The sequence below is a fragment of the Neovison vison genome, chromosome 11, assembly GCF_020171115.1.
Source record: "Neovison vison isolate M4711 chromosome 11, ASM_NN_V1, whole genome shotgun sequence".
In the NCBI taxonomy this organism is placed as follows: Eukaryota; Metazoa; Chordata; class Mammalia; order Carnivora; family Mustelidae; genus Neogale; species Neogale vison.
Genome location: NC_058101.1, coordinates 89,161,397 through 89,174,227, shown reverse-complemented (window position 1 = coordinate 89,174,227; position 12,831 = coordinate 89,161,397). Strand labels below are relative to the sequence as shown.

General features: G+C 38.2%; 1 protein-coding gene across 1 annotated transcript in view; it reads right to left on the bottom strand.

Moving 5' to 3' along the window:
- Window positions 1-3,238, bottom strand: part of QRFPR (pyroglutamylated RFamide peptide receptor) — a 45,556-nt gene extending 42,318 nt beyond the window's left edge. The window contains exon 1 of the mRNA XM_044225875.1: window positions 2,899-3,238. Within this exon, the coding sequence (XP_044081810.1) occupies window positions 2,899-3,238 (340 nt within the window). The remainder of the gene's footprint in view (window positions 1-2,898) is intronic.
- Window positions 3,239-12,831: the final 9,593 nt, after the last annotated feature.

The window sequence follows — 12,831 nt, the reverse complement described above, 5'->3', positions numbered from 1 at the left end:
TGACCCCTGTTCCTGGGACACACTCCATCCTTCTTTCTCTGCTGAAAACAATCTGAATCATTCTTCAATAAGTGGCTCGAAATTCTCCTCTTTGGAGAAACCTTCCTGACTTTTATACTCCCACAGCAGAATGGATCCCGTTCCATTACATCCTGTATTTTTTCATTTGAGGATATTTGTTATTTTCAGAGGTCCAAAAAGGGATTAGATTAGCTTTATTCCTTTTTTTTTCTTTGTATTACCAAGGTAGAATGCTTTGCCTTAAAGAAGGTCCTCAATAGCCTTATGAAATAATAAATTGTGAATTACCATTGAACTATTAGATTACTTTCCCTTGAAAGCTCTTTTTTTAATTAATTTTTAAATTTTTTTAATAAACATATAATGTTTTTTATCCCAGGGTTGAAAGCTCTTTTGCTAATTTATCAAGGGAGCTTTAAAATTATTATCCTATCCTATAAAGGACAAGTTAATTCTGTTTGCATTGTTAAGTCCAGAAACTCTGCAAACTATTTCCTCTTCCATGATATTCAATTTTGGTGATATACTTACTTGATTTGTAAGAATATTTATTCTATAAATCTAGTCCCAGATAAACATAAGCCACCTAAAATTAAACATTTCTTAACATAATGAATACCTTACACTTTCATGATATAATCAATTTTTTCAAAGCACTTTTACTAATACACTTTATCCTCACTCTAAAGTGTGAAATATATACACAATGCCTTACCCTTTTTCAGCATTTAGAAGCTAAAGTGAAATGTGCTCCATGGACTAGGAAGCAAGGAAAACAGAAAGTTTAAGAAAAACTTTCACACCATCCACCAAAGTCCTTGAGAAGGAAGATCTACTCTGTAGTCTTCCCAAGGCATGATTTCCCAATTTGCTTAGAGGCTAAACATCTGCCTCATTTCACTTCCAAGCATATAGAATTCCTAATATTTTATCAAAAAACTGAGGCCCAGATGTGTTAAATCAACATGTATTAGAGCCAAAATAGGAACCCAGGTCTTTGGATTCCCAGTATAGCATCCCACTTTTCAAAATTATGTTCACCTTAACAAACAGAGCTATAATCATCCAGAAATACATATATGCTTCATAAATCTGCCTTCACAAACATGTAGAAATTGAAACTCTTATGCCCTTTTCTCAAAAAACTAGGTTTATGAGATGATCAAAATTTTCCCCATTAATTTTATGGGGTTAGTTGCACAGGACAACTTTAAAAGGTCCAAGTACAATGATTTCATCAGAGTGCGTAAGAAAGGCTGTAAGTCATAAGTTGGTTTGCCACTTGCTGCATTATGTGGCACTCTCACATCTGTGCTATGTTCTCTAATGGTTAGTGCATTTTTGGAAATACTTACATTGTAGATGAGATGGGAATCAAAGATCTTAGCCTCTTGATGCACTAAAGATAAACCCGATGTAAATTAATAAAGAAAAAATGTCAGGGAAAGAAATTGAAGAGCTCAACTTGTTAATGGTAGGATAAAAGAAACTCCGTGAGATTAAAAGGAAGTAGCAAAAGAATGGAAATGGCAGGGCTTGAAGGCATAATGATCAATTTCTGTAACGTTCTCTGTATTTGCAGCCACTTTCTATGAATTTTGATGTGGTTTCAAGAATGCACCCATCCATGACAATGGGGGCACAACCAGAGCTTCATCTCCAAGACACACCATTAAACACAGGTGACAACAGAAGGCATTACTGCTTATAGACTGGAGCATGCTCTGTAGCTGTGTGTCTGGAATTACCTGGGGGAAGGAAATGCACTGTCTAGCGTTTCTCAACCTCTACACTGGGATCCCAGCTCAATAACTCCCAATGACTTCCCTACCATTTCCACTCCCCTTTAAAGGAAGGAGAAGGAATCAATGTCTCCTTTATCAGTCAAGAGGGGGATAAGTTTTCTGTGTTAACACTCCCTGCTTGCTTCTGTTAATCCAATCTGAAAAAAATGACTATACACACAATATATATATTTATATATGTATTATATATATATATATATAATCCATTTGCAGGGGATATACCTATTAAATATATGTTCTATATAATTACATAACAATTACATATAATATATAATAAATGTTACACACACACACACACACACACAAAATTAGTTTTAAGTCCCTATATAAATTGGATGTACAAATACCTACAAACACCTGTTTGGAAGGCACAGAGGCATCTGTGGAGTGAGACTGTAAGTTGGGAGGATGAGTGGATATCGGTATTTTTATTTTTGAAATATTTTTATTTTACTTAAAAAAAAACAGAAAAAAATCCTGGTAGTTATGGAAAAAGGAGCTGGTGTGCAATGGAAAAATAACTGGTGTGCAATGGGACTCCCCATCTCACTGCCTTGTACTTTTCCTAGCATTTTCCTGTGTCTTTTAAAATTTTATTTTATTATGTTCAATTAGCCAGCATATAGTACATTATTAGTTTTTGACGTAGCGTTCAAGGACTCATTAGTTGCTTTTAACAACCCATTTCTCACCACCACACCTGCCCTTCTTCATACCCATCACCCGGTTATCCCATCCTCCCACCTGCCCCCACCCCATCCCTCAGTTTGATTCCCGGGATCCAGAGTTTCTCACGGTTTGTCTCCCTCTCGGATTTCTTCCCATTCAGTTTTCCCTCCCTTTCCCCGTGGTCCTCCGGGCAATGCAAGGAAACCTGTGTCGTTAAACGACAAGGAGAAGAAGCGTTGCACCGAACCAAGTACCAAAAAAACTCTCCAAGTGAGCGCAGGCGAGGAAGTTCTAAGAAAGAGCTCTGGATTCTTTTGGTAGAGAGAGAAATGTAAGGAACAAAGGGGCGGGTGTCCCGTGGAAGGCTGGGGGATTAGGGAGGAAGGTGCGGACGTGGACTCACCCCCCCGCCAGGTGTCAGAGATGTTCTGGACCATGGTGACCGGGATGCAGAAGAAGGCGATGAGCAGGTCGCTGAGCGCCAAGGAGCAGATAAAGATGTTGGTGACCGTGCGCATGGCTTTGCTGCGGGTCACTACGTAGACCACCAGTGAATTGCCAAAGAGTGCTAGAGCAAAGATGAGCACTCCCGTGAGCACTAAGGCTAGCTTGGCGCGCCCAGGCAGCTCCGGGGTGTAGACCAGGGGCCGCAGCCCATACCGCGCGATGAACTGCTCGCGGGTCAAGTTGTGGTCCCGCAGTAGCCGGGAGAACTGCTCGCGCGTAATGTTGAATGATTGCATGCCGCGAGCTCCCGGAGCGCCGTTCGCTACAGCCGGGCCACCCACCGCCCCACAAGCGCACCGAGGCGCGGCGGGGTGGGGGCTGCGAGGAGACGGGGCCGAGGGCCGCTTCACACTCGGAGGCCAGGGCAGCCTCTGTTCCAGACTCTGGGGCGCTAAAGGACTCCGGCTGCGCCCCAGGATGATCGGGAGAAGGAAAGCAGCGCGGGATCAAACCCGCAATCAAGAGGCGGGAAGTCAAAGGCTGGGAGACTATCCCTTTACCAAAAATGTTCGCAGTTCAAAGAAAGTTCTCTTGCTCTTCTCTAAGGTGAGGGACTGGGGCGGTGGGGAATGCTGGAACGCCGCTCAAGAGTCCCAGCGCTTCTGCCTCCCCAGCCTTCTGGCGCACCGCACTGGCTCCAAGGGCGGCGGAGGGAGGGGCTGGAACTCTGCGGCGCGCCACTCCCCTCCCAGCTTCAGGGGCGCGGACGCCGCCTCCCACATCCTCAGGGCCGGGAAAACACCTCTTTGGCTCACCACATTGTGCTGCACAGCGACTTTCTTCTGCTCCAGGTCATGCGTATATTTAAAACCGAATATTGGGGTTCCTACGGTCTCACGGCTTCTCCTCTGACGAAGTAATAGGCGCCACAGCTACCCAAGGCGAAATAGGATTATTTTAATTTTTCCTGCATTTTCAATAATAATTACAGCACACAGGAAATTGCAAGGATAGTACAGGCAGGTCCCACGTACCCCTTATCTAGTTTCTCCCTTTCTCCCATTGATTACATCTTATTTAATTATGGTCTAACACAAACCCAGGAATTTGTCATAGGTACAGTGTGTGTGTAAAGTCTATGTCATTTTACCCCAAGTGTAGATTCCTGTAACCATCACCAAAACCAGGAGAGAAAAAGATTCTGTCACCACAATGATCTTCCTCCTGCTACGTCTGTAGTCATACCAAGTCCCACCTCCCACCCCAGGCTTAAATTCCTGCCAGTTACTAATCTGTCCTCCATCTCTGTACTCTTGACAAAAGGTTATTTAAACAGAATCACACATTATAATACCTTTTGGTATTTTTTAGCACTCAAGCACAATGCGATTGCTATTCCGATCCACACAAGTTGTTAAGTATATCAATACTTGCTCCTTTCTATTGCTGAGGATGTATCACCTTTTGTTTAACCATTCATGTTTAGGAGACATTGCTTGTTTCCAGTTTGGGGCTATTGTAAATAAAGCTGCTATAAAGAATCATATACAGGTTTTTGTGCAAGCAAACATATTTATTTCTCTGGGAAATGCCAAGAAGTTTGACCATTGAATCTATGGTTTATATCTTTTGATTTTGAAGAAACTTCCAAATTACCTTCCAGCGTGGCTGTACCATTTTACATTTTCTGCAGCAACATAGGAGAGATTCAGTTTCTACACATGCTTACCACCATTTGACACTGCCATTAGTTTTTTAGCCATTCTAATAAGTGTGTAGTGATATTTCCTTCAGCCTTAATTTTCATTTTCCTAATAGTTAATGATGAACATCTTCTCGTGTGCTTATTTGCTTAGTATTTTCTTCAGTGAAATGTCTTTTCAGGTTTTTTGCTTATTTTCTAATTGAACTGTTTGGTTTATTTGCTATTAGTTTTGAGGGTTCTTTTTATATTCTAGATACCAATCTTGTGTCAAATAAGTGGTTTACAAATATTTTCTTCTAGTCTGTTTCTTGTTATTTATCCTTTCAACAGGGACTCTCACAAATCAAAGTTTTAAATTTTTAATAAGTTATATTTACCAATTTTTTATTGATTATACTTTTGATGTCAATCTAATAACTTTTCATCAAATCCTATTTCCCCCAAATTTCTTCTATGTCTTTTTCTAAAAATTTTTATAATTTTACATTTTTCATCTTAGGTTTTCTTTTCTGTTCCATGTGTTGCTCTATATGGCTGTCTACTCCAATACCACACAATCTTGAATACTGTAGTTATGTAAGTCTTCAAATCAGATAGAGTGATTTGTCCCACTATATTCTTCTTTTTCAAAATTATTTTAGATATCCTAAGGCCTGTGGCTTTTCAAATCTTACAATAAATTTATTTATGTCCACAAAAAATCATTGCTGGGATTTTGATAAAAATAATATCTTTACTCTGTTGAGTCTTCCAAACCATATATTTAGGCCTTCTTTTATTTCTCTTTTCAGCATTTTTCAGTTTTCAGTATATAAGTCCTGTATATGTTTGTTAGATTTGCACTTAAGTACATCTTTTTAAAGTATTTGTGCACAGTATCATATTTCTAATTTTTAGTTCTATGTATTCATTACTATAGAAATGTGATTTATTTGTATCTAGATCTCAAAACCTATCATGTTGCTGAATTCACTTATTAGTTTTAGGAGACTTTGTTGTTGTTTTTGTTGTAAATTTCTTAAGATTGCTTACATAGACAATCATAGTATTTGAATAGAAGGGCAGTTTTATTTCTTACTTTCTGATTTGTATGACTTAAATTTCCTTTTCTTGCCTTATTGCAATGGCTGGAGCTTCCAGTACTATGTTAAATGGCAGTGATGAGAATGGGCATCTTTTCCTTATCCTCAGTCTCAGAGGGGGGAAACATTCAGTCTTTCACTATAAAGTCTTTCATCACTAAGGTGATGTTAGCTGTAGGTGTTCTTTATCAATTTGAGGATGTTCCTCTCTATTCTTAATTTGTTGAGTGACCTTATCATAAGTGATGTTGAATTTTGTCAAATACTTTTTCTGCACTAATTAAAATAATCATGTCTTTTTGTTGTTGTTTTCTTTCATCCTGTTAATGTAGATCTCGTTGGTTGACTTCTGAGTATTGAACCCACCTTGAATATCTGAAATAAACACTATTTTGTCACGGTATATAATTGTTTACATATTGTTGAATTCTACTCTTTTTTGAAGAATTTTCATGTCTATCTTTGTGAGTGATACTGATCCATGACTTTCCCTTTTTGCACTATCTTTGTTGGGTTTTGGTATTCTAAAATAACAGAAAATATATATAGCTCTCTGCCTCCAGTTCCTGGCACAGAGCTCCTGAAATTCTTGTAATTTCCTAAGTAATAAGAGCACTAGGAGCATTTTTTATTCTAATATTTGGTCTTTGATTCTAGGTCCTGACACAGAGGTTTGTTTTTTTTTTTTTAATTTAAATTCAGTTAGCCAACATACAGAATATCATTAGTTTCAGATGCAGAGTTCAGTAATTCATCAGTTGTATATAATACCCTGTGCTCATCACATCAAATTCCCTCCTTAATCGCCCATCACCCAGTACCCCATCCCCCTACCCACCTCCACTCCAGCAACACTCAGTTTCTTTCTTATAGTTAAGAGTCTCTCATGATTTGTCTCTCTCTTGATTTCTTCCAATTCCCCTTTTTCCCCTTCCTTTCCCCTATGATCCTCTGGGCTGTTTCATCTATGTCTCATATGAGTGAATCATATGATAATTGTCTTTGACTGATTGACTTATTTCACTCATCATTATATCCTCCAGTTTCATCTACATCGATGTAAATGGTAAGACTTCATCTTTTCTAATTGCTGAGTAATATAGTAATATTCCTCTCTCTCTCTGTCTCTCTTGAGATATATATATATATATACATACACACACACATATATATACATATATCTATATATGTGTATATATTTCACACCATCTTTGTCCATTCATCCATCAATGGACATCTAGGCTCACTCCATAGTTTGGCTATTTGTGGACATTGCTGTTATAAACATTGGGGTGCCCCTTTGGATCACTACATTTATGCCTTTGGGGTAAATACTTAGTAGTGCAATTGCTGGGTCCTAGGTAGTTATATTTTTAACTTCTTGTGGAACCTTTATACTGTTTTCCAGAGTGGCTGTACCAGCTGGCATTCCCACCAACAGTGTACGTGGGTTCCCCTTTCTCTACATCCTCCTGAACATTTGCTGTTTCCTAACTTGTTAATTCCAGCCATTCTGATTGGTGTGGGGTGGTATCTCAAGTATTGCCTGTACATAAATTTAGAACCACATTAGTCAGTATTCTATTTTTAGCTTCAACTATCAAAATAATTTAAGAAACTCTGAAGAAGAAAAATCTATTGTATTTTACTCATATTTTTCCTTCTTCTACCAATCTTTTTCTCATTGATATTCCCAGATCCCTTTACTTATCCTTTCCTTTCTGTATAAAGAACATCCTTAATTGTTCTTTTTCAGGTAGGTCTGCTAGCAATTAATTCTCTTAGTTTTTCTTTTCTCTGAGAATGTATTGACCTCTCATTCATTTTTGAAGAATATTTTTACTGGTTATAGAATTTTAAATTGATAATATTTCTGTTGTTAGTGTTTTGGTTTTTTTTTTTTTTTTGCTTTCTTTTGTTTTATTCAGCATTGACAAAGCCTTTGCCTCTTCCTTCTGTCATTTATGGTTTCCTGCAAAATTCACTATCATTCAAATTGTTTTTCCCTATAGGTAAGTTGTCATTTCTCTCATTATTCTCAAAATTTTTTTACTATCTTTAGTTTTCAGAAGTATAGTTATGTCTTGATATTGATTTCTTTAGACCTCTTTTATTTGAGATTTGCTGAGCTTATTGAATCTGTAAGTTTATGTATTTTGCCATATTGGGGGAATTTTCAGTCATTATTACTTCACTTTTTTTTTCAACACTGACCTCTTTCTCCTCTCCTTCCAGGACTTGGGATAACATGAAGGCTAAATCTTTTGTTATAATTCCACAGGTTCCTGAGGTTCTGTTTTACCCTTTTTTTCCTTTATCTTTTTATTGGGGGGGGTGTCTATTTTCTCTGTTATTCAGATTGGATAATTTCTACATTTCTAAAACCTCATTGATTCTTTCCTCTCCCCTCTCTGTTCTGCTGTTGAGCCCATTTACTCAGTTTTGCCTTTTGGTTATTGTGTTATTTTTGGTTCTAAAATTTCCATTTTTTTTTAATGTGTCTTCTATTTCATTACTGACACTTTTTCTTTTTTTCTTTTTCTTTTTTTCCTTTTGCTTGCTTAAAATGTGTTTATAATTGCTTGTTGAAGCATTTTTATGATGGCTGCTTTAAAATTCTTTTTTTTTTTAAGGTTTTTTTTCCCAATTTATTTATTTTCAGAAAAACAGTATTCATTATTTTTTCACCACACCCAGTGCTCCATGCAAGCCGTGCCCTCTATAATACCCACCACCTGGTACCCCAACCTCCCACACCCCCGCCACTTCAAACCCCTCAGATTGTTTTTCAGAGTCCATAGTCTCTCATGGTTCACCTCCCCTTCCAATTTACCCAAAAGCACATACCCTCCCCAATGTCCATAACCCTACCCCCCCTTCTCCCAACCCCCCTCCCCCCCAGCAACCCACAGTTTGTTTCGTGAGATTAAGAGTCATTTATGGTTTGTCTCCCTCCCTATCCCATCTTGTTTCATGGATTCTTCTCCTACCCACTTAAGCCCCCATGTTGCATCACCACTTCCTCATATCAGGGAGATCATATGATAGTTGTCTTTCTCCGCTTGACTTATTTCGCTAAGCATGATACGCTCTAGTTCCATCCATGTTGTCGCAAATGGCAAGATTTCGTTTCTTTTGATGGCTGCATAGTATTCCATTGTGTATATATACCACATCGATGTGGAGAAAGGGGAACCCTCCTACACTGTTGGTGGGAATGCAAGCTGGTGCAACCACTCTGGAAAACAGCATGGAGGTTCCTCAAAATGTTGAAAATAGAACTGCCCTATGACCCAGCAATTGCACTACTGGGTATTTACCCTAAAGATACAAACGTAGTGATCCAAAGGGGCAGGTGCACCGAATGTTTATAGCCGCAATGTCCACAATAAAGGTTTTATTTTTAAGCAATCTCTATACCTAACATGGGGCTTGAACTCACAACCCTCAGATCGAGAATTGAATGCTCTACTAACTGAACCAGTTAGGTGCCCCTAAAATTCTTATCAGATAAATCTAACATCCCTAACATCTCATTGTTCATGCCAATCTTTTTGCATTAAGTTGAAATATTGCCAGTTATTGAAATAAAGATTATTTTTGATTATTTTTTCCTTAAAACTGGAAATTGGAGGTATTATGTTACAAGACTCTGAATCTAATTTAATTCTCCTTTTGTTGACATCTATCAACACCCATCTATCAAGGGAATAGAAGATACCCTGCATTACTTCCAGGCAAGGGTGGAAGTCCAGAAATATAAGAATTTATAAATTTGCTTTGGAGTACTCTCCTGCCCATTTTGCAACAGAAGTTTTGGCAATTCACGGTGATATCTCTAGACACTGAGAAAGCTGTAATGAAATTTTATGGAAAATTTTGTTTCATTATATCCCCCCCACTGCCTCCCCATCTTTTACATTCAAATAATAATATAAGTATTATAATGTACACTTATTGCTATGGACTAAATTGTGTTCTCCCTACCCTCACCACCCCCCCAAATGTGACTATATTTGGAGACAGAATATTTAGAGGTAATTAGGTTAAATGAGGTCATAGAGATGAGGCCCTAATACGATAGAACTAGTGGTCTTACAAGAGGAAAAAAAGAGAGATATCTATCTTTCTCTTCATGTGCATGCATCAAGACCATGTGAGTACACAGTGAGCAGGTGGTCATCTAAAAGTCCCGAAGAGAGTCTTCACCAGAAACTAAATTAGCTAAAACCTTGATCTTGAACTTTCTAGCCTCCAGAACTCTGAAGAAATAAATTTTTATTTAAGTAACATTGTCTAGGTATTTTGTTATGATGGCATAAATAGACTAAGACACTTCCAATTTTTCTAATTTTGCCTCAATTCTTTTCTTTATTGATAGAAATCTTGTAGTTATTGTTCTCTCTCATTAACTTTCAAGATAACATAAAAACTGAGAAATATAAAAACTCAGAATATGAATATTCAGAAATCCACATGATGACCCACACCTGGCATTATCTAAACCCCGCCCTGGCATATACCACATATTAATGCAAATGTCTGGGAATGTTGTTATGCCAATTTTTAAAAACAAGCAACAATGTTACAATATTATATACAAAATGGCTGGAATTCAAAAACGCAATGATAAATGAAAGGTAACATTATAACTATTGAAGAGAAGCATACCAAAAGATGTCCTGATGATTTTAACTCACCTAAACCTCTAATAGGAATGATAGTCCACACCTGTGAGCCTGGTTCTCTGGGCTGTGGGTTGAAGGTTTGGGTCATAGCTGGCAGCCCTCAGATGGTGCAGAAACCACAGAAATGGGGGATAAGCCCTCCCTCTCCCAGGTCTTTGGTGTTGGGATCAAGGAAGGCTAGCAGCACAGCTGCGCACCAATTCTAACTCTAGGTGATTCATAGAAGAAGTCTCAGGATCTCTTGGAGGCTGAAGTGAGCCTGATGTCACCATATTCAATTCCTGATACTATGTAGACACATGTTACTCTGGACAGCAGTAGTACTGACCTGGCTGCCTCAGCCCTAGGCCTGTGCAGCACTCTTCAAAATAGGTGAAGGGGTAGTAGAGAATCAGAGGGTTATGAAAAAGAAAGATTAACTCTCTCAGAGGCTCCTTGGGATGTACTGAAATGCCCCACAAAGAATTTTAATTGAAGTAATACATAACTGATGTTAGAGTTGAATTAGAGCTAAATATGGAGAAAGATAAAGTTCAACTTTAAGGTATCAAACTCTCTCTCTGTTTTCTTCTCTTTCTTAATATTGCACAAGCCTTCATTTCTATCACTTATCCACACCTCTTCAACCCTCATTCCCCATCCTCTCAATCCACACTCCATCTCAGCCATCCACTTCCAGTCCCCATCCATGTGAAATTATCCTTATTAAGGCAACCCAAATCTGATCTCATAGGCAGTCCCAGTGTTCCTCACTTTCTCCTCCATCCTAACCCCACCAACTCTTTGTGGACCACTCTATCAGATCTCTGCTTACTTCCAGAAGACTGAAAAAGTAAATTAATGTTTATTCCTCTATTCAGTAACCCTTTTGGATGCACTGCACTTACCATTGAGGGTGTGGTGAAAAAAAAGACCCAGCCCCTGTTCTGAGGAGGCAACTCCTGATGGACAGAGCATTGTAACCTGCACACAGGGCCATAAAATATAGCCACCCTTTCAGCAGCTCACAATCTAGACCAGAGGTCGGCAAACTACAGCCCAGGCTGAACATGGCTTACTCCTTGCTTTAGTACAGCCCATTAGCACATTAGAATGGTTTTTACATATTCAAATGATTGAAAAATAATAAGAAGAACATATTTCATGACAGTAAACTGCATGAAATTTAAATTTTAATGTCTATAAAAATAAAAAAAATTTAACTGGAATACAACCATGTTCATTGTTTACATATTGCCTATGGCTGATTTCATGTTTTAATGGAAGAACTGCATATTTGCAATAGAGACTATATGGCCCTCAAAGCAGAAAATATTTACAAACTGACCTTTTGCAGAAAAAGTTTGCCAACCGCTGATTTTGTTAAAGAGGCAGGATGGACACAAATATGCATAGCCCAAAGAAAGGTTATAAAAGCCAGACCCATATACAGAAAAGAAACGTTCTAGAAATTCAAGCAAAGCAGACCGACAAATGCTGCATAGAGAAAACAGTGTGACTTGTGCCTAGAAGAAAAGGTAGAGATGAAAGAAAGACTACTCATTTCACACTGAGGGAACAGCCTCCGCAAAGGCACTGATGTAGAAATTATTATGCCAGAAACAGGGAATACTGAGAAATATAAAGCAGGGGATGTGGGGTTGGCTTCTGATACCCATGACTAGAAGATAGTAGTGAAAGAGTGTCCCTTTAAAAAATAAACAAACAAACAAAAAACATCAGATGACCCAGTGAAGGGAAAGAATTGAAGAGCTCTCTCCCCTTTAGGGTAGGAACCACAACAGAAAGGAATTGGATAAATGTAAAAGAAGAAGCAAGCAATACTTTTATGGAATGTTCTAATTTATCTTACCAGACAGAGGGTGTAATAAGTCTTTTTTAGAAAAGATTACAGATTGTTAGAGATGAGGGATTAACCAGACATTGGCTAAAGGTATAAGCAGTCTAAAAGCATAATATATAGTAAATGTTTTCTTCACCTGGCTGAGGATTTTGTCACTCAGAAGGAAGAGGTATCTGGAAGAACTGGTATTCCATTCTGGCCAATATGGAAAGAGTTGATGGCGATGTGAGAGAGACAGAAAGCTTGCTGAGAAGATTGCTGTTGTCAACTACAAGTATGAGGTGAGGTAGGACATGCTACATACAGTCAGAGGGGAATTCTAAGCTTCTAGAACCCAGTTGATGATATTTAGAAAGGTCCCTATGATCTCTTGGTCTGAATAGAAACTGATGAAAGAGGGCTGAGCAGCTCCACAATTTAAATTTCTCACAACATAGTTGTGTATCACAATGAGAAAAAACTAAAAAAGCAGGCCCAGAATATTATACGGATTCATATTATCAATATGCTGAACTCTACTACAGAGCTGAAATTCATTTGATTATGAGCAGGAATTTCATTTGATTATACC